Source organism: Hirsutella rhossiliensis (assembly GCF_020360975.1).
Source record: "Hirsutella rhossiliensis strain HR02 chromosome Unknown scaffold00004, whole genome shotgun sequence".
In the NCBI taxonomy this organism is placed as follows: domain Eukaryota; kingdom Fungi; phylum Ascomycota; class Sordariomycetes; order Hypocreales; family Ophiocordycipitaceae; genus Hirsutella; species Hirsutella rhossiliensis.
In genome coordinates this window covers 3,344,570-3,365,869 of record NW_025408670.1, presented here as the reverse complement: position 1 = coordinate 3,365,869, position 21,300 = coordinate 3,344,570, and the positions used below count along the sequence as shown (strand labels likewise).

The 21,300-nt window shown below is 46.5% G+C and overlaps 3 protein-coding genes across 3 annotated transcripts; all 3 read left to right on the top strand.

The window, feature by feature from the left end:
* Nucleotides 1-7,700: 7,700 nt before the first annotated feature.
* Nucleotides 7,701-9,025, top strand: HRG_04620 (uncharacterized protein; the record flags this gene model as incomplete). Its single annotated transcript, XM_044863091.1, has 3 exons — nucleotides 7,701-8,321; nucleotides 8,389-8,499; nucleotides 8,558-9,025. 3 exons carry the CDS (start codon nucleotides 7,701-7,703, stop codon nucleotides 9,023-9,025), a joined length of 1,200 nt encoding a protein of 399 aa, XP_044721705.1.
* A 4,277-nt stretch (nucleotides 9,026-13,302) lies between these two features.
* HRG_04619 (reverse transcriptase (RNA-dependent DNA polymerase) domain-containing protein) lies at nucleotides 13,303-15,770 on the top strand (the record flags this gene model as incomplete). The annotated part of the gene is made up of 9 exons (XM_044863090.1): nucleotides 13,303-13,422; nucleotides 13,614-13,775; nucleotides 13,823-13,859; nucleotides 13,926-13,997; nucleotides 14,126-14,424; nucleotides 14,517-14,663; nucleotides 14,724-15,187; nucleotides 15,326-15,473; nucleotides 15,708-15,770. The coding sequence occupies 9 exons, from the start codon at nucleotides 13,303-13,305 to the stop codon at nucleotides 15,768-15,770; spliced, it is 1,512 nt and encodes a 503-aa protein (XP_044721704.1).
* A 1,390-nt stretch (nucleotides 15,771-17,160) lies between these two features.
* Nucleotides 17,161-19,932, top strand: HRG_04618 (eukaryotic aspartyl protease domain-containing protein; the record flags this gene model as incomplete). The annotated part of the gene is made up of 8 exons (XM_044863089.1): nucleotides 17,161-17,229; nucleotides 17,272-17,644; nucleotides 17,779-18,091; nucleotides 18,340-18,710; nucleotides 18,825-18,978; nucleotides 19,135-19,490; nucleotides 19,674-19,826; nucleotides 19,880-19,932. The coding sequence occupies 8 exons, from the start codon at nucleotides 17,161-17,163 to the stop codon at nucleotides 19,930-19,932; spliced, it is 1,842 nt and encodes a 613-aa protein (XP_044721703.1).
* Between the last annotated feature and the right edge of the window lie 1,368 nt (nucleotides 19,933-21,300).

Genomic DNA, 21,300 nt, shown 5'->3' with positions numbered 1-21,300 from the left:
ATTAAGTATATAGTATATTAGTAGGATCTCTACTTAAGTCGATATATTTAGTAAGAGTAGCGTTATCACGAAAAAGATATAGCCGCCTATTAGATATAAGCGATAGCGTCAATTAACGCATATAGTATACGCGACACACCCCCTTAGGGATATCGGGTCAATTCGTCCCGGGATACCTAGATATCCTAGACCATAGCGGGAATTTTTATATAGGCAGGCCCCATGCTGAAACCGCGCTTAATTGCGCTGGCGGGACTCGAACCACGGGCCTTCGGGTAATGCGCGCTAGGCTAGCCAGAAGTGCGTGCGCAGTCACCGGGAAGTTCCCGGAGGGGTAACCCCTCCGCCCGGGCTCATAACTGTCACGAAAAAGATATGGCCGCCTGTCAGATACAAGCGACAGCGTCAATTAACGCATATAGTATACGCGATAAGCGTACTTAGAGGCTTTTTAGGAACGATTTTTTAATATATAACTAAATATACTATTAGTAGTATATCTTAAAAGGATAAAGAAATAAAGAACGATATACTTATATATAACGTAATAAGGGTATATTTATATATAGCGGCTAAGGTAGCTATAGTAGGTCTTATAGATAAGACTAAAAGGAAGGGAGATATTATATTACGACTATAGCTACTAGGCCGCTAACGGTCGACCGCGTTAAGCACGTAATACGGTCTAATAGATAAATAGTCGGTATAACTATTTAATAGATATAGGATCGAGGGGATCGTAGAGATCTAAGTAATCTAAGATTAACGAGATTACTACGCTCTATACGATCTAATATTAAGGATTATAGCTAGGCCTATAATCTAAGGATAGTCTTTATAGGTATATATAGCTACCTACTTTTACTCCTTTAGATAGATAGCTCGATAGCTTTTAATATAATTATTACGATCTCTATTACAATCTTATCTTTAATTCCGATTACTTAATTACCTAGTTATAGTCTACGGTCTATGACCTCCGACTTATTACTAACGTAATATACTTATCCTTACTTAGACCACGCCTTATTATATTTACTAATATAAACCCCTCGATAGGTTTATCCCTTAGGAATAACACCGGTCGTTATAATAGGCTTAGGTATAGTCTATTAAAAGAAGGTTAATAATTTATAAGAGGGAAAAGAAATAGAATTATAGGCCTAGCTTATATAAGCGTAGAGGCTGCTTATATATAAACTTAGCCTAGACCTTAGTCTAGGCCTATATAGGGTAAAAGCCCTTATACTATACTACCTTACTTATTTTATATACTCCCTATCTATATATATTTACTTTTTAGTTAGGGCCTATTACTAATATATACTATAAGCCCTTTCTTATCTTAATATACCTTTTAGGTTAATAGCTATATCTTTAATAAAGCTAGTAAGCTACTTATAAGACTAATAAGGCTTTATTTAGTAAATAAATAGGATTTCTTATATAGTTAAGGAGTATAAGGAAAGGTATTTTCCTACTATAAATAAAGTAGCTATAATATTCTCTCTTAATTATATAAGCTAATAATAGTATATTAACTATAGAAAAATTACTATTTAATAGAGAAAAGAAAGTTTATTAGATTTTATATTATTATATATTAAACGGGCTACTAGTTATTATTTAATTAAGAATCGAAGAAATAACGATTAGCGCGGAATAAGCTTAAATATACTAAGATCCTTAATATAATAAGCCTCCTTTAAATATAAATAATATAAGAACTAAGATACTTATAGTTATATAAAAGTTATTACTAAATCCGCTAGATAGAAGACTTTCTAAAAGCTAAAGTCCGGTCTAAATAGGTACTATTATTTAGCTATAATTATTTATAAAAAACTAAACGTCCGCCGATAAATAAAAAAAGAATTATTAACTTTAATACCTCTTTTATATACTAATATACTACTAATAAATTATATTGAAAATCCTACCTTATACTCCTTCTTCTTCTCTATTTTATAGTACTATATAATCCCTTAATTTCTTAAAATTCCGCTATTACTTATATACCTTTAAAGGGAGGTATAAGTAACCCCCTTAACTCTTTAGATTTAAGCTATTAGCTACCTTTAGCGTATTATAACCTCCCTAGGAGTTAAATAATAAACTAACTAGCTAAGTTAGTATACCTAGCTTCTAGCACCCCTTACTTTTAGTACCCTTTATAGTACTAAGGTAAGTATATTCTATACGTAATTAAAGCTATATTTTAATATTACGATAATTAAATTTAGTATTTCTAGCTACTCTAGCTACTAGCTATTATAAAGAGCTTTAAATCCTATATTCTAATTAGCTATAGTAGCGGTAGCTAGCTTAAGCGTATACTCGAGCTATTTCTTTATCTTTATAACTTATTTAATCTATATAAACCGCTTATTAAGGTCCTAAAGGACTCTTTTTTTATTTTTAAGGCTATAGACGATATAATTAATACTCTAGCTACTATATTTAAAGCTAGGAGGCTATAAGCTACTAATTTTACTTATTAAGGCTATAGCTAACCTTATTAAAGAGTAGTTAGATCGTACGGTTAACTTAACCGCGGTTTTCTAGCTTTATAATAAAGCGACGGACTTCTTATAATTATTTAAGCGTTTTAAGGGCATTATAAATAGCTAGGGTACTAGAATTTTTTCTTTTTAACGGCGTTAATAGCGTTAACGGCTATAGTAAGATAAAACAGCTTAGTAAGAGCTTTACTATATTTACTAGCTATAGTCCTAACCTAAGCTACCCGCCCTTAATATTCTTTTTAGTTAGACCGGCCTACTAGGCCTAATAATATACTTAGAGGAAGGTAGCCTTATTAATTAGCGCTATATTATCGAAAGATATAACTTTTTAAATTAACGTCGGTAGGTAGCCTTAATTAGCGAGAAAACTAAGATATTAAGAGGTTAAAGGATATAGGAAGAGTATACTAATAAAAAAAGAAGATAAATACGATTCTTAAAGTATTTATATTTAAAATTATTGGTTTAATAGCTCTTATAGCTATTAATAATAAGGAGAACGTTCCTTTATAAGTAGCGCCTTATTTAAGGGATAAATACCTACTTAAGCTATTAAATAGTAATAAAATCGCTTATCTAGCCCTTTAAGGAAGTAATAAAGTCTTAATCTTTTAGAAAATTAAGTTTATTAAGGAACTATTACTATTAAAGGTCCTAGCCCTTAAATATTATAAAGGGGGTTAAGGCCTAGCCTATTATAAAGACGTATTTAATAATTATAGTCTAATAATATAATCTAAGCCGCTTCTTAATAGCCTCCTTCTTTTCTAAGCTCCTTAGTACTAGCTTATTATAGCTAAGGCCCTTAAGGATGCTTATTTTATCTATATTAAAGCGTGATTTTAGTAGGATTGCCTATATAGCTAGTAGCTTAAGCAATTAAAACTATTCCTTAATCCCGCTAATAAAGGCGCTATTAATATAAGTAGAATTAAGAGATTTACCTTTAATTATACTAATCTCTAGGTTTCGGGCTAAAAAGTTTAAAACCTAGTATTTTTTAAGTAAGTAGGGGTCTCTACTAGCTACGATAATATAGCTAGCAAATTCCCTAAGTTAATAATATAGTAAAGGTAGCTTAAGGGCCGCTTAAGTTAGCTTACTTACTTAAGGGTATACCTACTTAAGGGCACGTCTCTATAATACTAACGCGCTAACTAACTTATATATTATAACTACGAATTCTTATATATCTTATACTTAATTATTATTAAAAGAACTTTATTTAAATTAGTAATATCTTAGCTTTTTAAATATATTAAAGATTAGCTTTAAAACGCTCTAGCTAATATTAAATTTAGTATAAGTTAGGTATAGGCTAGTCGGAAGTAAGGTATTTTAAGGATAATACTTTAGAAACGCATTAAAGGCACTTTGACGGTGACTGCGGCACACACCCAAAGACACACCCACGCCAACGGCAACAGCAGCAGCTAGATACCGAAGGACGAGGGGGTCTAAGGGGGACGAAGGAAACGAGAAAGCACTAGGCAGGGCAAGGCAAAGGCAAAGAGGGCCAAAAAGGTATATTGGCAAAAGAGGATATAGAAGAAGATAATGATGATGGAAGAAGATGATGTCTGCTAGCTAAGGAGGAAAAGAGACCTCTTTTATAGACCGAATTTTCCTCCTTCTTCCCTAGACGAACAGGGGCCAAGGGATCATCTGATCAAGAAGAGGGCTAGCCAGAGACTCTGCCAAGGATCCTGCTAAGGACCCTGCCAAGGACTCTGCTGCGCGGGCTGTGTGTTCCTTGGGGTACAGATGCCCCCGTCAAAGCACCTAACTAAGGAGAGAGGTATATAAATACTATTAAAGGCTTAGCTAAGAGTAAGAGAAATACCTCTAAGATTAGGTTCTTACTTAAGCCGCCCTTAGGCTCCCCCTAATATATCTCTAGCTAAGGGAATTCGCCGGCCGTATTATTATAGCTATAGGCGATACCCGCCTACTTAGAAAATACTAGGTAGTAGGCTTTTTAGCCTAAAATCTAAAGGTTAGCACGATTAAAGGTAAAGCTCTCGATTCTACTCGTATTAACGGCGCTTCTATAGCCCGGATTAAGGAGTAGTTCTAGTTACTTAAGCTCCTAGCTTTATAGGCTATTCCCCTAGAATTACGCTTTAATATAAACGAGATAGGTATCCTTAAAGGCCTCGGCTATAACGGCCTCGTGCTAGGGAGCTTAGAGAAAAAGGAGACGCTTAAGAAGCGGCTTAGGTCGCGTTATTAGACTATAATAGTAGAATACGTCTCTACTACTAGCCGGGCCTTAACTCCTCTTATAATCTTTAAAGGTTAGGACCTTTAATATTAATAGTTCCTTAAAGAACTCGACTTTCTAAAGGATTAGGACTTTATAGCCTCTCTAAAGGGCTAGATAAGCGACTCTATTACGATTTAATAGCTTAAGTAGGTCTTTATCTTATAAATAAGAAGCTAGCTATAAAGCAACGTCCTCTTAATTATAGATAGCTATAGAAGCTATTAGACTAACGATTTTATATACGAATGCTTCCTATATAGTATATATCTCCTTTTCCTACCTTTATATACCTTATATATTCTTTAACTTCTCGATATCTTAAATTTTTCGCTAATTAAAGCTACCTACTAACGTTAACTCTAAAAAATCGCTTCTCTCGACGATATAGCACTAATTAGCAAGGTACTTTTCCTTCCCTACTATTATTAGGCCCGGTAGGCCGGCCTAACTAAGAAAAATATTAAAGGGGGGTAGTAAAGGATAGGACTTTAGCTAGTTAATATAGTAAAGCTATTAATAAGCCGCTTTATCTTACCTACGCCGTTAACGCTATTACTACTAAAGAAGAAGAAGAATTTAAGCTTAATAGATAATAGCGATGCCCTTAAAACACCGAGACGATCGTAGGAAGTCCGTAGGCTTATTAAGGGGCTCGAAAATCGCGGTTAAGTTAACCGTACGATCCGTATACTTTTTAGCAAAGTTAGCTATAGCCTTAATCGTTAGAATACGTAGCTTATAACGGCATAGCTACGTATATAATAGCTTAAGTATTAATTATATCGTCTATAGCCTTAAAAGCAACGAAAAATCGCCTAAGATCTAAATAGCCGGTTTATACGGATTAAATAAGTTATTAAGACGAGGAAATAGCTTTAACGCGCCCTTAAGCTATTTACTATTATAATAGCTAATTAGAAGGCGGATTTTAAAGCTCTATATAGAAGCTAGTAGCTAGAATAGTAGGAAAACACTATAATTAAGTATCGCGATATAAAAACGCGGCTTTAATTGCTATTAGAATATACTATCTTAGTTATATAAGACGTGCTCTTAAGTAGGTATGCCCCTAAGTAGGAAAGCTAACTTAAGTAAGAACCTATTTATAGAGGTATTTTTCCTACTCTCGACTAAGCCTTTAAGATACCTCTTTTACCTTATTTATAGGTAAGGCTCCTTTAAGACGCGTTTAAAGGGTTATTCTTAGAATACCCTACTTACGACTAGCTTAGAGCTAAGTTATACTATTATTAATAGCTTTAAGCGCTTCTTAGAGCTAGTTTTTAGTATATTTAAAAAGACAAGGTATCGCTAATTCGAATAATATTTATTTTATAATTATTAAATAAGAGATATATAAGAAAACGCGGTCACGATATAGTAGGTAGTTAACGCGATAGTAATATAGGGAGGTGCTAGAAGTAGGGGGTGCCGGAAGCTAGGTGTGCTAACTTAGCGCAGCTTCCGGAATAGGTTTTTAACCCTTACTCATTCGCTTAGCGGGGACTCGCAACCTAGCTTATAACTATTAAGCTAGTAAAATACCGCTATACTATGCAAAATAAGGGCACCCCCGATAGAGGTGTTACTAACGCGTATTATAGGCCCTTTCTTGTCCTGACAGTCACCTAATTGTTGTCATAGAGACATAAGGACTATTATCTTTCCTAGCGAGTCGCAAGCATCGAGGCCCGACGACCTAGTCTCTGCATTCGCATTTAAAAGTGTGGGGAAACCTATCTACACCTCTCCAAGGACAAAACCCACTCTAAGACTGTTCGATGCCTCACCGATCCGTCTTCCCCTTCTTCTTTCCCGCATTCAGTATAGGCCCAGCGCTGGTTGAGTCTCAGCCCCTTTTAATCACACGGGCTGACTGTACTGGCTCCAAACTAGATGCACCTCCCATACGTTGGAGAGTCTCTACGCTGATCGCAGATCTTGCCTCTGGGACATTCCGATGATGAACGACAGGCTGAAGAATGGTTTGACTGTCAGCGAAGCACACGAGTTGTCTGTTTCGAAGCTGTACCTGAATGGGGACTGCCAGGGCCATCCAGGCAACCATGGCCGCAAGGATTTCTTGCCGAAGAAGACGCATGATGGTGGGTTAAAGTCTTGATTATGAAGGTTGGAACGTCGATGTTCAAGAATGTTAGCGGGATTAGGGTTGCTTCGAAGATGGACTGTGAGTTGAAATAGAGCGATGAGGAAGAATGGAAGAAAAGAGAGTGAGACTGCGTCTCTATTTATACTCAGAGACAACAGACATCAGGTGATATGAGGAAACCGACAGTCACTCCTTGGTATTGAAGGGCACAGTCCAACTCGACCGCGGAACGCCCTAGCTGATGCATGTAAGTTCAGGAGGTGCGAACATTCTTTCATCCAAGTGGCGGCCAGCAACGTCTTCGGCGGACTTTCAGAGCAGCGAGGACAAGTGTCTGTGGTCACACAGTAAGTCGCCATCAATGCGGGCATAATTCCAGGGAAGGGGTATCAATGGAAGGACTCGGTCTATCCGATGCATCGTCGATAAACATGTACAAGCGTGGATCGCAAGGCAAATCGGCCGATCCTTGGTCGTTCGTGCATCATGCAGTCAGCTGCACAAGCCGAGGCACCCCATCGATGGATCTGTGTTCCAACACAGAGGAACCAAACGCATAGCCTTGGTTTCCCGCTCAACTCCTACTGTCCGGACCTGCAGCCGGACTCATGGCAATTTTGAATACTAGTCCTAGCAGAGTCCCGCTCGACTTGGTAGCAGTAGAAGACTCTGGCTGGGAGGTGATAACCCAGGACGAGCTTGGAGTTTTAAAATTCGACATCCATAGCCCTAGTCACAATCGCTACATTGCATTCCCCAGAGCTCCAGCACCACACTTCAATTTGAGAAACATCAAAACATGGTTCAACCACTGGATAATCCCTTCATCCTCATCGACAACGACTATATGGTGGCTGTTCCCAAGGTCAACTACACCGACTGTATGCTGGCTGGCAACGCGGCTCGCAACGGGGACGTCTGGCCAGTGTACTATGGACAGCAGCGTACCCAAGCGGTCCTGCCAAAGCACAATCAAAAAGGGGGCCGAGTTGAGGTCGACCTCCAGCTCGAGGAGAGGAACCCAGAAACGGGCGATGTTATCTGGAGTAAAGATGGGACGGTGACCGATTCCTACGAGCCCTACTCGTTCATCAATGCGGATAATTGTCCCCGGAGCTTCATCGAGGACTTTCACTTTAAACGCCACGACATGTCCACCGACGCACAGATTGCGGGCAGCATCGGCGGAAGAGGGTTTCGCTTCATGTTGAACAGCGTCATGTGGCCACAGACATGGCATGGACACGACTGGCCGACCGGCTGCAACCTCTTCTTCAAGGTCGACAAGAGCGAGGCTACCCACGTTCAACTGTCGCCGCCGTACAAAGGCGAATATAGACTTAGGGCCGTCATGCTCTACACCAAAGATGACAGCCAGACGCAGAGCGCAAACTTTATGAACTTCACGACCTCGGAGCAAGTATACCCGGACTGGGAGGAAAACCACTTCTCGACCGACGGCATCAAGATCCGCAGAGGGGGGGAAGCCGTTCATACTCAACCCCAAGGCCGCCCTGGCCATCCGGAAGGAGGCCGGCGATGACACGGAAAAGTACATCTCAGCGATTCGAGCCATGGCTGAGGTCAAGGGCGACTTGGTGAGCGAAGTGAACCCCCTACCCACTCCAGGTGCAGGCAGTGCCGTTTGACAAGAAGCCGGCTGGGGGCACGGGGTGGAACGGCCGACCGCTCGAGTACGACGGACGCCAGATGCGCGACCACAAGCTCATGACGGTGGACTGGAAGGGCAAACAGATCTTTATCAGCAGCACAGGCAAGCTCCCGGAGGTCAGCCACGGCTTCGACGCGCTGAAGCTAATCACGCTCATGACCTTGACGTTTGCCCTGGTTGCCTCGGTGGTGACGGGGGACATCCCCGGCGGCATGGCTGCCGGGCTCGGCGTCGTCGACGCCATCGGCGGCCTCGCGATAGGCGCCGCCCTCACCGGGCCGATTCAGTCGGGCTCCCAGGACCTCGTCTCGGGCCTCTCGTCGATTGTGGACAAGAACGGGAAAAAGACGGACGCCTTGTTGAAGGACATGAGAGATTTTTCCAAGGAACACGGCACCAAGTGGCAGAGGAACCTCATCGGGCAGCTCATTGCAGCCAGAACGAAGCTGTGAGTCCGAGGCCAGCTTTGAGGTAAAGAAAGAGCTGGCTTGTAGAGCGCCTGATTTGAGGATCACCGGGTCATGTATTCAACGTATCTGGCTTCAATGTCGACAGCCCATATATATACTGTCACAGTAAGAATTGCAAAATGTAATTTGGGTTCTTCTTCCCATGTTTAAGTCGTTCTGTAGCAGTAATCGAGATTAGTCAACCGGCTTCGCATGGTGAAAGCTGAAAAAGAAAAAAGGAGGGTGGCTTGAATAACCATCGCCCGAATAGTGATGACTTGAAAGCATGTCGAGGCGGGCGCTTGAAGTCGTGGTAGAAATCCCCTCGCCGATGAAAAGTTCGAGGCTTCCTCCACCTTGTGGCTGATGCAGAAGACTTGAAGAATGGAGTGAATGGTGCGATACTTCCCATCCACCTTCAGGTTGCTGTAATTAACGATACTAATCTTGATGTGAACACCTAAGATATCAGGCGCCTAAGGTGGGAGGCTTCCGCTTGGCGACGGACTTTCTGCCTCTCTAACGGATATGTCCAGCTTTGTTTGTTGGGCGTAAACTCTTGAACTCGCACGATCAGCAGGTGGTTGAATTCGCGAGCATCCAATGTCCCAAGGGCAGGTGGTGCAATGTCGAGATTCGTCGATGTCTCCGTCAAGCCGATCATGGCACACGGCGGCGGGGATTAGCAAAGTCGGCGAGACGAAAGTACTCAAATATCCACATACTGCTCGGGAGGTGAAATGGGTCGGCTCGAAGCCAAGATTCTAAGTGTCCTCGGACGCCATCCTCGCATTGTCCAGCGTAAGGACCCAGTCAAGGACGGTCTTCTCCTGGAGTTGGCGCCAAACGGTAATCTCCACGACTATTTCATCGCTCACCCAGAGGCATCTCTACAACGACGTCTAGCCTGGTATATGCAAGCCATCGAAGCAGTGGCGTATGCCCACTTAAAACGGATCATCCACTGCAATATCTGTCACGATAACCTTCTGCTAAACGCCAATCTTGATCTCCAGTTTGCAGACTTCTAGGGCGAGCGATTTGGAGGAAGTGCAGGCAGCCATTGCTCGCGGCGAGACGCCAGACTTTAACCCCAATAAAGTCGTTCCCGTTCCGGATGGGGACGCTCTGCCACAAGCGACATCGTGGTTGGACGGCCTCTGCAGCGATAGGCAGGGGCTGAGGAAGCCGCTGCCGTATCGCAGCTCGTAGGCTTTGATTGAAGCACTCAACAGCCCGCTTTCAGTGGAATCCCGACGATTGGGAGTGAATCCTCATCAGGACGATGTCACGAAACTCTCCTCGCGGCAAGATATTGTACGCTGAGATAGTTGTTCGGTGTGTCTACTACTGTCTAAGACCTTGAACACAAAGTATGTGTCGCTTGCAAAATATGTCATCACAGCGCAGATACTCGAGCTTTTCTGCATCAAAGATGATGCATCGGAGCGATCCAAAAAGCTGATGAGGTTGGAATTGCCTAATTAACCAAATGAATCACCGGATCGCATAGCCTATGGCCGGTGAACGGGGCGGATGGAGCTGCAGACGTTGGAGGCGTTCGCTCATGCTAGATTGTGGCGAACATGGGCCGAACGCAGTGCTGATGAATGGTCGGTGCTTGTCACTATTACAGAAAGTTCCTTAAATAAAAAAATTATGACCTAAGACGATGCTGCAATGACACACTCATAAATCTCGACAGCCGTCCGATCTTGGCTTCATAGTTGCCAGCCATCGCAAAAATCTATAATGCTCATGAACGGTTTAGAGGTAAGATTGACTGCTGGTTTGCACCATCTCTTGCAGTACCGCACTGCTTGAACAAGCCGGTCAGTCCCTCTACATGCTTGTCGTCGAACGTAGGTTTTCATGCAAGATAATCTGGGACAAGCAAAGGCGAAATACAGTCAGGTCGAAAGAGCTGGCATGCTGCTGCCCTTTTTGCTTAAACGTTGAATGGCATTTGGGGAGCATCCACCCTGAGACTATAGAGAATGATCTCGTGCTTCCTCATAATCTTCTACACATATGTTATTTTAGCGCTACTAGTTTGTATTTGTATGCCTTTTGGACCTTTCCTAGCTACTCGCCTAACTGACTTTTGGCATATTAGTAGACTGACTTTAGCCTAATAACCTACTTGCTCCCTCTTACCCCTATTTCTCTAGCTACACAAGACCTCCTCGATTCCCTCCCTTTGACAGAGACATTAAGATCTTTCAGTCCTCTGATATCGATGCCAACCGCTTATCTGCTCGTGCTGTAGTAGACTGCTGCTAAGAAGGGAGCCTCGGTCGTTGTCCATCACGATATGGTAGACCATTGGGGTTGGATTCTAACCAGAGGTGCATGAGCCCATGGGCGGCCGTGGACGGTGCTCGACCTTGCCCAGAGTAGCTCGAATAAGGATACTGTAACGGGCAAGCCGCTTTAACGGCGGCTGCGCCGCCTAGCTTCTAGAACCTTCCATTGGCTCGAAGCTATAAAATGCTATTGTGCTCTCATGTAGTAGATTCTCTTTCTTTCTTTCTTTCTTCTCTATCTTGATAGTAAACAGCATAGGGACTAGTTAGTTGTATCAACTCACTAGAGGCCTTTCACATACTATCAAGATCACTGAAGACATTGAAGACACTGAAGACACCGAAGACACTGAAGACACCGAAGACACCGAAGACACTGAAGACACCAAACTGAGTCCCGTCGAACTATTAGCGTTCAGCGAAGTCGCGATGGCCGAAGATAACAACAACATGCAGCCGGACGTCCTCAGCGCCCTGGTTGCCGAGATACGAAGTCTGAGAGAAGAGAGTTCCCGAAGAAACACCCAGTTTGAAGAACGTTTTATTGCCCTGAACTCCAACAACACCAGCAAGCCCGTTCGTCTGAACTCCTAGAGCCAACGCCATCTGTCACCCCGGCTGTCCCCATTGAGGACACTCGTGTGGTCGCCACTCACAACCCTCACCCAACCAAGCGCCCCAAATTACGAGACATACCGAAATTCGGCGGCGACAAGGCCCAGTGGCGAAGCTGGAAACTAGAAACCGAAGGAAAGCTACGAGTCGACAAAGAAGCCCTTGGAGATGCAGAAGGCCACTTTATGTACATCTTCATGAGCCTAGAAGGCAAGGCTAAAGACAACGTGACCACATTTGTGGAGATGCAAACCGAGAAGAAAACGTTCAATGTTGCTGAACTACTCAACCGCCTCGAATTGCTGTACGGGGAGAGGGATCGCAAGCAGAGAGCTACACGCAACCTGCATTCGATTAAGCAAGGAGAGAATGAACCGTTCACGTCCTTTTACCCCGCTTTGAGAGGAGATCGCCAATGCCAACGCCGAGTATTGGCCAGATGACAGCAAGATTTCCTACCTCCAGGAGGCACTAAACGATAAAATGAAAGCAGCCCTCATAGGCTCTGACCCTCTGCCATCAGCAGCTATGTTGGGCTGGCGAGGAGGTGCGATTCGCTGAGCAGCCAGATGGAATTGTTGGGTCAGTGGAAAAGGCCTCGAGGCAACACAAAGAGTTCGGACAACTATGACAACCACCAGAATCATGGAGGCCAGGCTGCCCAGAAACAGCCTGGCCAGAAAACCGAAGTTAGACGAGAGGATATGATGGAATGGGAACCAACTCTACAAGCATCCGCGAAAGTGAACGCTGCGCGCACCCGCAGTGATAAGAACACATATGGTTACCAATCCAAGCGACCAGAAGACCAAGCGCTGTTGGGCAAGCGTGCCAAGTGGGTCGACCAGGCCGAGATGGACGCCCGTTACCGTGAAGGGCGTTGCCTCCGTTGTGGAAGAGACAACTGCAGAATCGAGCGCTGTCCATTGGCTGCGCCTATCCGACCCGCAAACACGACCCGACGCACTCAGGTCAATGCCGTGACCCCGTCACGACCAGCGGTCACTAAAGCCGAGGTCGCCGAAGACGATACTTCTTCTCATAACGATGAAGATTCAGACTAGGACACGCGGCGGCTGTGAGAGAATGGGATGTGAGCGGAAAAGCAAAAATGGACGGAGAACCGTTCATAGCAGACGTCAGGGTGAACGGCACAGACTTCGTGCCATCTCTTGTCGACTATGGCTGCCTCTGCTACGGCGCGGTTAGCAAGCGCACATTTCACTCTCTCCAGTTGCCACATATACGCGTCCAGCCGCGCATCTTGGAGAATGCAGCGGAGACGGCAAGGAGGTCAAAATCGACAAGATCACGTATGTGTCGATCGACCTCGATGGACATCAGCAGCATCGTGTTTTCATGTACGTCATCGACGATCTGAACTGGGATATGATCCTGGGTAAACGATGGATGGAAGACCAGGATGTTCACATCCATGCGAAGGAAGGATATCTCGAGATCGGGTCCAATGGAGTTCAAGTACGAGACCGACGACGTTACCAGCCTCCACAGCTAGATGTCTCTAATGTCATGGCCGCAACCTTTTAGCAGAAGCACGCCGTGACAAACGCAAAGGCGGCATTGGAGTTCACTCGGTCACGATGGCGGATATTGACAAGGCCCTAAGACCGAAACCGAAGACTGACGTAATGGAGAAGCTGCCACCACAGTACCACAAGTGGTCTCGAGCTTTCTCTCAGCAACTGGCCGACCAGCTGCCCCCTCATCGGCCAGGTGTGGACCTGAAGATCGAAGTGCTGAAAGACGAGCATGGCCGAGAGAAGCCCCTACCCTGGGGACCGCTTTACAGCATGTCCCGCGAGGAGCTATTGGTACTACGGAAGACTCTCACAGAACTACTCGACAAGGGATTTATTAGAGTCAGCAGCTCGCCAGCCGCGGCACCAGTCCTTATGGTGAAGAAGCCCGGCGGAGGCATCCGCTTCTGCGTGGATTACAGAGGTTTGAACCATATAACGAAGAGGGACCGCTATCCCTTGCCCTTACTGAGCGAGACCTTGCGAACGATAGCCAAGGCAAGGTGGTTCACCAAGGTAGATGTTATAGCAGCGTTCCATAAGATCAGGTCGCCCCGGCGACGAGGAAAAGACAACTTTCAGAACGCGCTATGGATCCTTCGAATGGCTGGTAGTTCCATTCGGCCTGACAGGCGCACCAGCAGCCTTTCAGCGGTACATTAACAGCGCGCTCCAGGATTACCTAGACGATTTTGTGTCAGCATATATCGACGATGTCCTGATCTTCTCCTCTGGAAGCCTGCAAGACCACCGCGACAAGGTCGGCAAGGTCCTCCAACGACTGATGGACGCCGGGCTGCAACTGGATATCAACAAGAGTGAATTCGAAGTCAAGGCTGTGAAATACCTTGGGTTTATCATCGAGGCGGAGTGTGGGATCCGAGTCGACCCTGAGAAGGTTGAGGCTGTGAAGGAATGGGCAACCCCGACGAATGTTAAGTCCGTGAGGAGTTTTATTGGATTCGCGAACTTCTACAGGATGTTTATGCCAGAGTTCTCGGTGATAGCGGAGCGCTAACGCGGCTAACGAAGAAGGACGTGCCATTCCGTTGGGATGAATTGTGCGAAGAAGCCTTCGAGAAGCTCAAGGACTTGTTGATCACGGCCCCGATCCTTGCACACTTCCATCCAGAAAGGGAGACTATCGTGGAAGCAGACGCTTCAGGATTCGCGTCGGGAGGCGTGCTCTTGCAGAGAGATGATAAGGATGGACTGGTACGACCTGTCGCATACTTCTCGAAGAAACATTCGGCAGCCGAAGCGAACTACGCTATCCATGACAAGGAGCTACTCGCCATTCTCAGATGTTTGGAGCAGTGGGAACCAGAGCTACGGGCAGTAGAGCACTTCAAGATCCTAACGGACCACAAGAACCTGAGGTACTTCTACTCGGAAAGGAGGTTGACAGAGAGACAAGTGCGGTGGTCGGAGTTCCTGTCCAGGTTCCAATTCGAGCTCGAATGGAGGCCGGGCCGCAAGGGCGGATTGCCTGACGCACTCTCTCGACGGGACCAGGATATGCCGGCCAACTACTCCGATGAACGACTAAAGGGACGCATTATGAGGCTATTCCAAAATGATCACCTTAGAAGGGTCCCAATATCGACATTGTCTACCAACACCGAGGGTGCCCAGGAAATCAACTTCGGAAAAGAGATCAGGATATTTGAAGATGAGGAGTTACAGCAGCTGTGGCACGCCGCACGGCAAGAAGACAAGCTTTATCAAGAACTCACGAAGCTGGTAGCAGATGGAGCGAAGAGTGTGCCAACAGACTTACAGAAGGAGAAGGTTGTCAGCATTTCAGAATGCTCATTAGACAATAGAGGCCTGCTGTGCTTTAGAGAACGCGTCTGGATACCCGGTTCGGAGCCGCTACGTACAAAGATCATCCAGGAAACTCACGACTCTCATATCACCGGACATCCTGGAAGGGACCTCACGTACTCGACTCTGTCGAGACGCTTCTTCTGGCCGGGTGCCGCTAGCGATGTACGTCGGTTTGTGCGCAACTGCGAGGTTTGCGGACGAAACACCATCTGGAGGGATACAAAGAAAGGACTCCTAAAGCCGCTCCTATTCCGCAACGCATATGGAGCGAAATTACCATTGACTTTATTACTGACCTCCCACCGTCGGGGAAAGATGGCGCGACGAACTGCATGGTGGTCACGGACCGACTCACCAAAGGCGTCGAACTCGAAGGATTGAACGATATTTCCACAGAAGCGGTTGCAAGAAGACTCTTCGAACGACACTACCCTGTCCATGGCATCCCAACGGCTATAACCAGTGATCGGGGTCCCCAGTTTGTCAGTGGTATGTGGAAAAGTTTCTGTCAGATGCTAGGGATCGAGCAGCGGTTGTCGACGGCGTACCATCCACAAACCGACGGTGCAACAGAACGAATGAACCAAGAGGTAGAGAGGATTCTTCGGATATGGACGAATTATCTGCAGGAGAACTGGTTAGACTTGCTTCCAATCGCGATGGCGACTATTAACGAGAGGGAAGCAACCTCCACCGGACTGAGTCCGTTCTTCTTCATGCACGGCTACCACAACGAGCCAATCCAATTAGTTGAGCATCGAAGAACGGAAGACACGACGCAGGGGGAAGCGACAGCGGAGGATTTTATTCAGAGACTACAGGACGCCACGGAGTTTGCGCAAGCAGCGATAGCTATGGCCCAGGAAATACAGCAAGCGCAAGCCAACAAGCACAGGACAGCCGCACCGAGATACGAGCCTGGGGATTGGGTATACCTCAACTTGAGAAATGTCAAAACATCGCGACCCTGCAAGAAGCTCGATTGGCTACATGCCAAATATCAAGTGCTCGCGGAAGTTAGCCCACATGCCTACAGGTTGGATGTGCCTGGGCGCATCCATCCAGTCTTTCACGTCGACCTACTCCGGCCAGTCCCCGGAGACCCATTGCCTTCGCAGAAACTCGATCAAGAGAGTGCCCCACCGGTGCTGGTGGACGGCGAAAAGATGTACCTTGTTGAAAGAATTCTGGATGAAAGAATGGAAGGTACGCATAAGAAGGTGCTCGTAAAATGGCATGATTACTCGCAGCCTACGTGGGAACCCCTTACTACTATTCGACACACCGATGCATGGAAGCAATGGAAGAAGCATAAAGGAGTGTCACCTTCTCAAGTCATCTTGCCACAGATTGCCACGACCCCGGAAGAGGAAACGTTGGAAGGGAGGGAGGTAATGTAACGGGCAAGTTGCTTTAACGGCGGCTGCGCCGCCTAGCTTCTAGAACCTTCCATTGGCTCGAAGCTATAAAATGCTATTGTGCTCTCATGTAGTAGATTCTCTTTCTTTCTTTCTTTCTTCTCTATCTTGATAGTAAACAGCATAGGGACTAGTTAGTTGTATCAACTCACTAGAGGCCTTTCACACAATCCACGTACAAGCTAGGAATGCTTGAGTTGAGTCATGATCTTGAATCATGTTGGATAGCATAGAGGGAATATAGAGGAAAGTGGGAGAGAGAAAACGCACAGAGAATGAAGACAAGGCCACCCAGCCATCCATAAGGTTGTATATATATATATATTGATCTGCGTAACTCCTGGCTCTTTGCATAGATAGAGCACCGCCTGGCCCTCCCACACTACATTCGAGGAAGAGAATCTTGTTGCTCGCCAGTTACAAAAATCAGCATGGCCTTCACCAGCATCAGCAAGGCGCTTTGCCTGTTGGCGGCGGCGCTGCCGGCCCTGGCCGCGACGGTGCCGCCGACTGATAGCGGTGCTGAACCGGCGCCCAAACAGGAGCAAGGCGTGATACAATTCCCACTCGAGGTCGAGGTCGAGGCCGAGGACGTGAGCAGCCGTGGACCGGCGATCGACGACTTGAGCCGACGCCAGGTGCCCGAAGCCATTCGCCCCTGGGGGAACCTTGACATTGCCTACACGTTCAGCATTCACGTAGGCACACCGCCTCAGAGGGTCATCGTCGAGCCTGATACCGGCTCCCCAACCTTCTGGCTGCCTTATGTAACCGATCCCAAAGACTGGAAGAACGGGTCAGCGCTCTTCCTCTGGACCGACGAGAACAAGCCGACCGACCCCGTGGGCAAACAATCGTACTCGGGCGGGGAGAGCGTCACCTTTGTGAAGACGGAGCAAAATATGAGCCTAGGTCGTAAGTGCTCCAAATCCCTCTTATCGCGCTAGGTGTAGTCTTTCGATGCAAGTCTCCAGACATAAGATTCAGTCAACTTTATATCGAGACATCCACCTGCCACATTCTGAAAGAATAACTAAATCTGGCCGCAGCTGTCGACCTTGGTCCCGTGCCCGTGGGACTAGTGGATAAGAACGGAAAAGACGTGCGTCTCGGCAGCGTCAGAGGCGTATTGGGTCTTTCACCACAAGGCGGCGTTCTCGATGTGCTAGAACGCCTTATCAGCAAGGGAGTCTGTCGATCCAAAGTCGTGAGCATCTCTCTAAGTCCCTTCCGCTACAATACCGGCTCCATCACCTTTGGTGGCGTCGATACCAGCCAGCTGCAGGGCAAGCTCGAAGAGTTTCCCTTGGTCGACCACTCCTACAAGACTCCCACACCTAAACCAGAGCCCTATGTCCCGAAGTGAGTACAGATAGCGGTCCCTTATGTTTCCAAGTTACTGTCGTTTCCTCCTACTTCCCGCCCCTTCCTTCTCTGGTGCTGCTCTCCGGGTTTTGAGTAAAACCGGTTTTCCTGCGTCCCCCTCAACCGTTAAAGTTGAGCCGCAAATGTTGATGAAGCATCATGGCGCGCGTTTCGGCTCGCTCCGCAATAATAAAAGCAAACACAAAAGACACCAAAACTGTATGCATACTCACTCCAAGCAACAGATACACGTTTGAATCGATTTCCTATCTGCGGGTGCGGAACGAGACGGCAGAGACGGCAAAAACGACTATCGATTTTCTCGACACACCCATCTCGCCGATCACCATCAACCCAGAAGGCCGTGTCTCGTTCCTGCCCAAAGACACGGTCGAGAAGCTGGCAAACCAATTCGGCGGGATTGTGGGGGGTTTCACCCAGGGCTACGAGCCTCAAATCAAGTGCGAGGACGTGGACGCCATGGGGCCCAAAGTCGGTCTCGAGGCCGAGGTTACGGGCATCAATGGCAACAACAGCGTCTTGCTCTCCATGCGGCTTCAAGACTTTGTCTCGCGACGAGGTGACCGCTGCTGGCTAGCCGCAAAGTATTCCACAAGTTAGTGCAAGATACCTGCATGGCGGATCCTCAACTTCAGTCCCAGCAAGCTCTAAATCCTTCGATCCCGCCCCCAGCACCGAGTGCAGCCCATGCTAACGCGATTTCTAAAAGGTCCAACAATGATGCTGGGGAAGCACTTTTGGGAAAACATCGATGAGAATACGCGGAATCTCGTGATCGAGAAGGGAAAACTCATTCCGGATCCGGCGTCCGTTCAAGCTTCAACGCCCGATTCGGGACATGTAGTAGCCAACCAAAACAGGCAGTAAGTCCGGCCATCCCCTTCACACGCTCACCTGTTTGTTTTTCCCCGTGCACAAGCAGTGTGCAGCAGTGTCGTCTTCTTGAGTTTGGCGATCTATACGCCCAGCTCTGCCCTTCCTTTGTGCACTGCTGACCATGTCGAAACGTCAACGTCAAGCTGGATTATTCGTCTCGATTCGCTTTCCTACACGGCAGCAGACGGCTCACAACCAGAAAAGCCGCAGGCCGCCCCCTCGAGCGACAGTGGCTCTTCGAGCTTGCCAGTAGTCATCGACACGGGCTCTCGGGCCTGTTACCTACCCCAGGATTGGATTGATAAGATCTTGCCGGCCTTCCCAGACGCCAGTAAGGAGGGCGGTTTCTACTATATAAGCTGCAACAGCGACCCCCAAGTCACTATTGACTTCACTTTGGGCAACACAACCATCAACGTTCCCGCCCGGGACTTTAAGATGGGGTTACCCGGTGAGAAGTGCGCCGTGGCTGTGCAAACCCCGATCGGAACAAATAAATGTAAGTCTTACCCTAATTCAAGTCTGAAAATGGAGCATCTCTAGCATAAAGCGCATATCTTTCATGTTCTGATTCTCCCCGACCAACCCTCTCCTCCCCGTCCCTCTTGTCCCTTGCATGCAACCTTTCAACCGCCTTCTTGCGACACGGCAATGATTAACGCGTTTATAACTCCCAAACTAGACAATGTACTGGGCTCGCCATTCCTCCGCGCAGCCTATGCCGTCTTCGACTATGAAAGCAAGTCCGTCCACCTTGGTCAATACAAGAATTGTGGCTCAAAACTGCGGCCGCTGGAGCCGGGCGCCACTAAGACGGCCGATATTATCGGCGACTGTTAGAAAAGGATTCGCCTTTATAGTTGGGCATTCACTTGGTTACCTCAAAAGTTCAAGTCCGTCCTGGGGTTAGAGTACACCTTAATGATAAGGTGGCGGAGTAAAAGGGTGCAGGGAGTGTTTTAACCTGCAAGACACCTCTGACAGAACACTCTCTCTGTTGGAGCATTCATGACCTCCTTTGAATGCTTTAGCAAAGGGAACTTAGACAGGAATCTGCGATGTTTTATAGTGGCAAAAATAGACTGTATTTAAAGGGTGTGATGCATGAAATCTGAAGAAAAAAAGGCTTTCCGCTCATAATTGCCGTGGAGAAATTCTCAAGTTGCGACCTGCTTCTTGAACTATTAGCTAGGCCGTAAAAATAGGGCTTGTTCCTCGCTTAGCCGTTCCCCATTGAATGCACGACGGGGTTTTGGACCTCGAGAGCGACGTGCAAGCCGGCTTGCCGGTTGCTGCTGGTCTCGAACAACAAGGTAATCGCCACGCGCGCTCGCATTTCCCACTTTCCGTCCTTCGTTTTTCATATAAACTCACCCAAAGGCAAGGGCTCCTTGCTACCGACACGTTTCGCAAAAAGAAAAGCAGCGTCGGAATTAAGGGACAAGGGCATGTTTATAACAGTATAATGCATCCCTCTTCTCTTGCCAGCTGACGAGCCTGTCCCTAGTTAGTGGGCCTTGTGTCCTCCTTATTTTATTTCGAGGGCGGGGGATTGCTTAAAGGTCCCTTTATCTTGTCTAGGGACTAGACGCTACGAAAGCTACAGAATCTAATTATAACGTACATTTTCACAACTAAGTCCGAGCGTATCTAGTTATGAAACCGACTTACGAAATATTCCGAACTTACCATCGAGACCTAGACTAGACAAGACTGGCTACTACGGTGAAACTCAGTGACATGAGTATTAGCAGGCCCGCCAAACCCGGCTGGTTTCACGGGGCTTATCTGATCTCGGGAAAAGAAGTCAAGCACAAACCGGGCAAGAAAGCTAGAAAGCACGGACGCCTAATCAGAAGCTAACCAACATTTCATCTCAGCGTCCTGTGTTTTCTGCAATGGCTGCAATGTAACTATCAAACTGGGATTTGCCGCTCGATCCAGCAAAATCAGAACTCTCGAGCAATTGCAGTACTATGTGGATTACACAAGCCCGAGTAAGATAGATATGGAAACAAGAAGAACCGGCAGGCCGTTTCCAGACCGTGCGGGCCCAAGCTGCACGACTCTTCAAGTGCACCGATTCAACTTGCAGAGCATACAGAACAAGACAGACTACGATGGAGAAGTAAAAACACGAAGCTAGAGACTCTATCGCCTATTAGAGAGTCAGGGGATTCTTCACTTGTCGCCGACACACAGGGTCCGCTGCATGATACGGCTGGCCAGGTCCATGCACGGCAGGGAACATGCCGTGATATTCCACTGCAGAACGATGGGAAAGGTGCGACCGAATATCAACGAGCTGT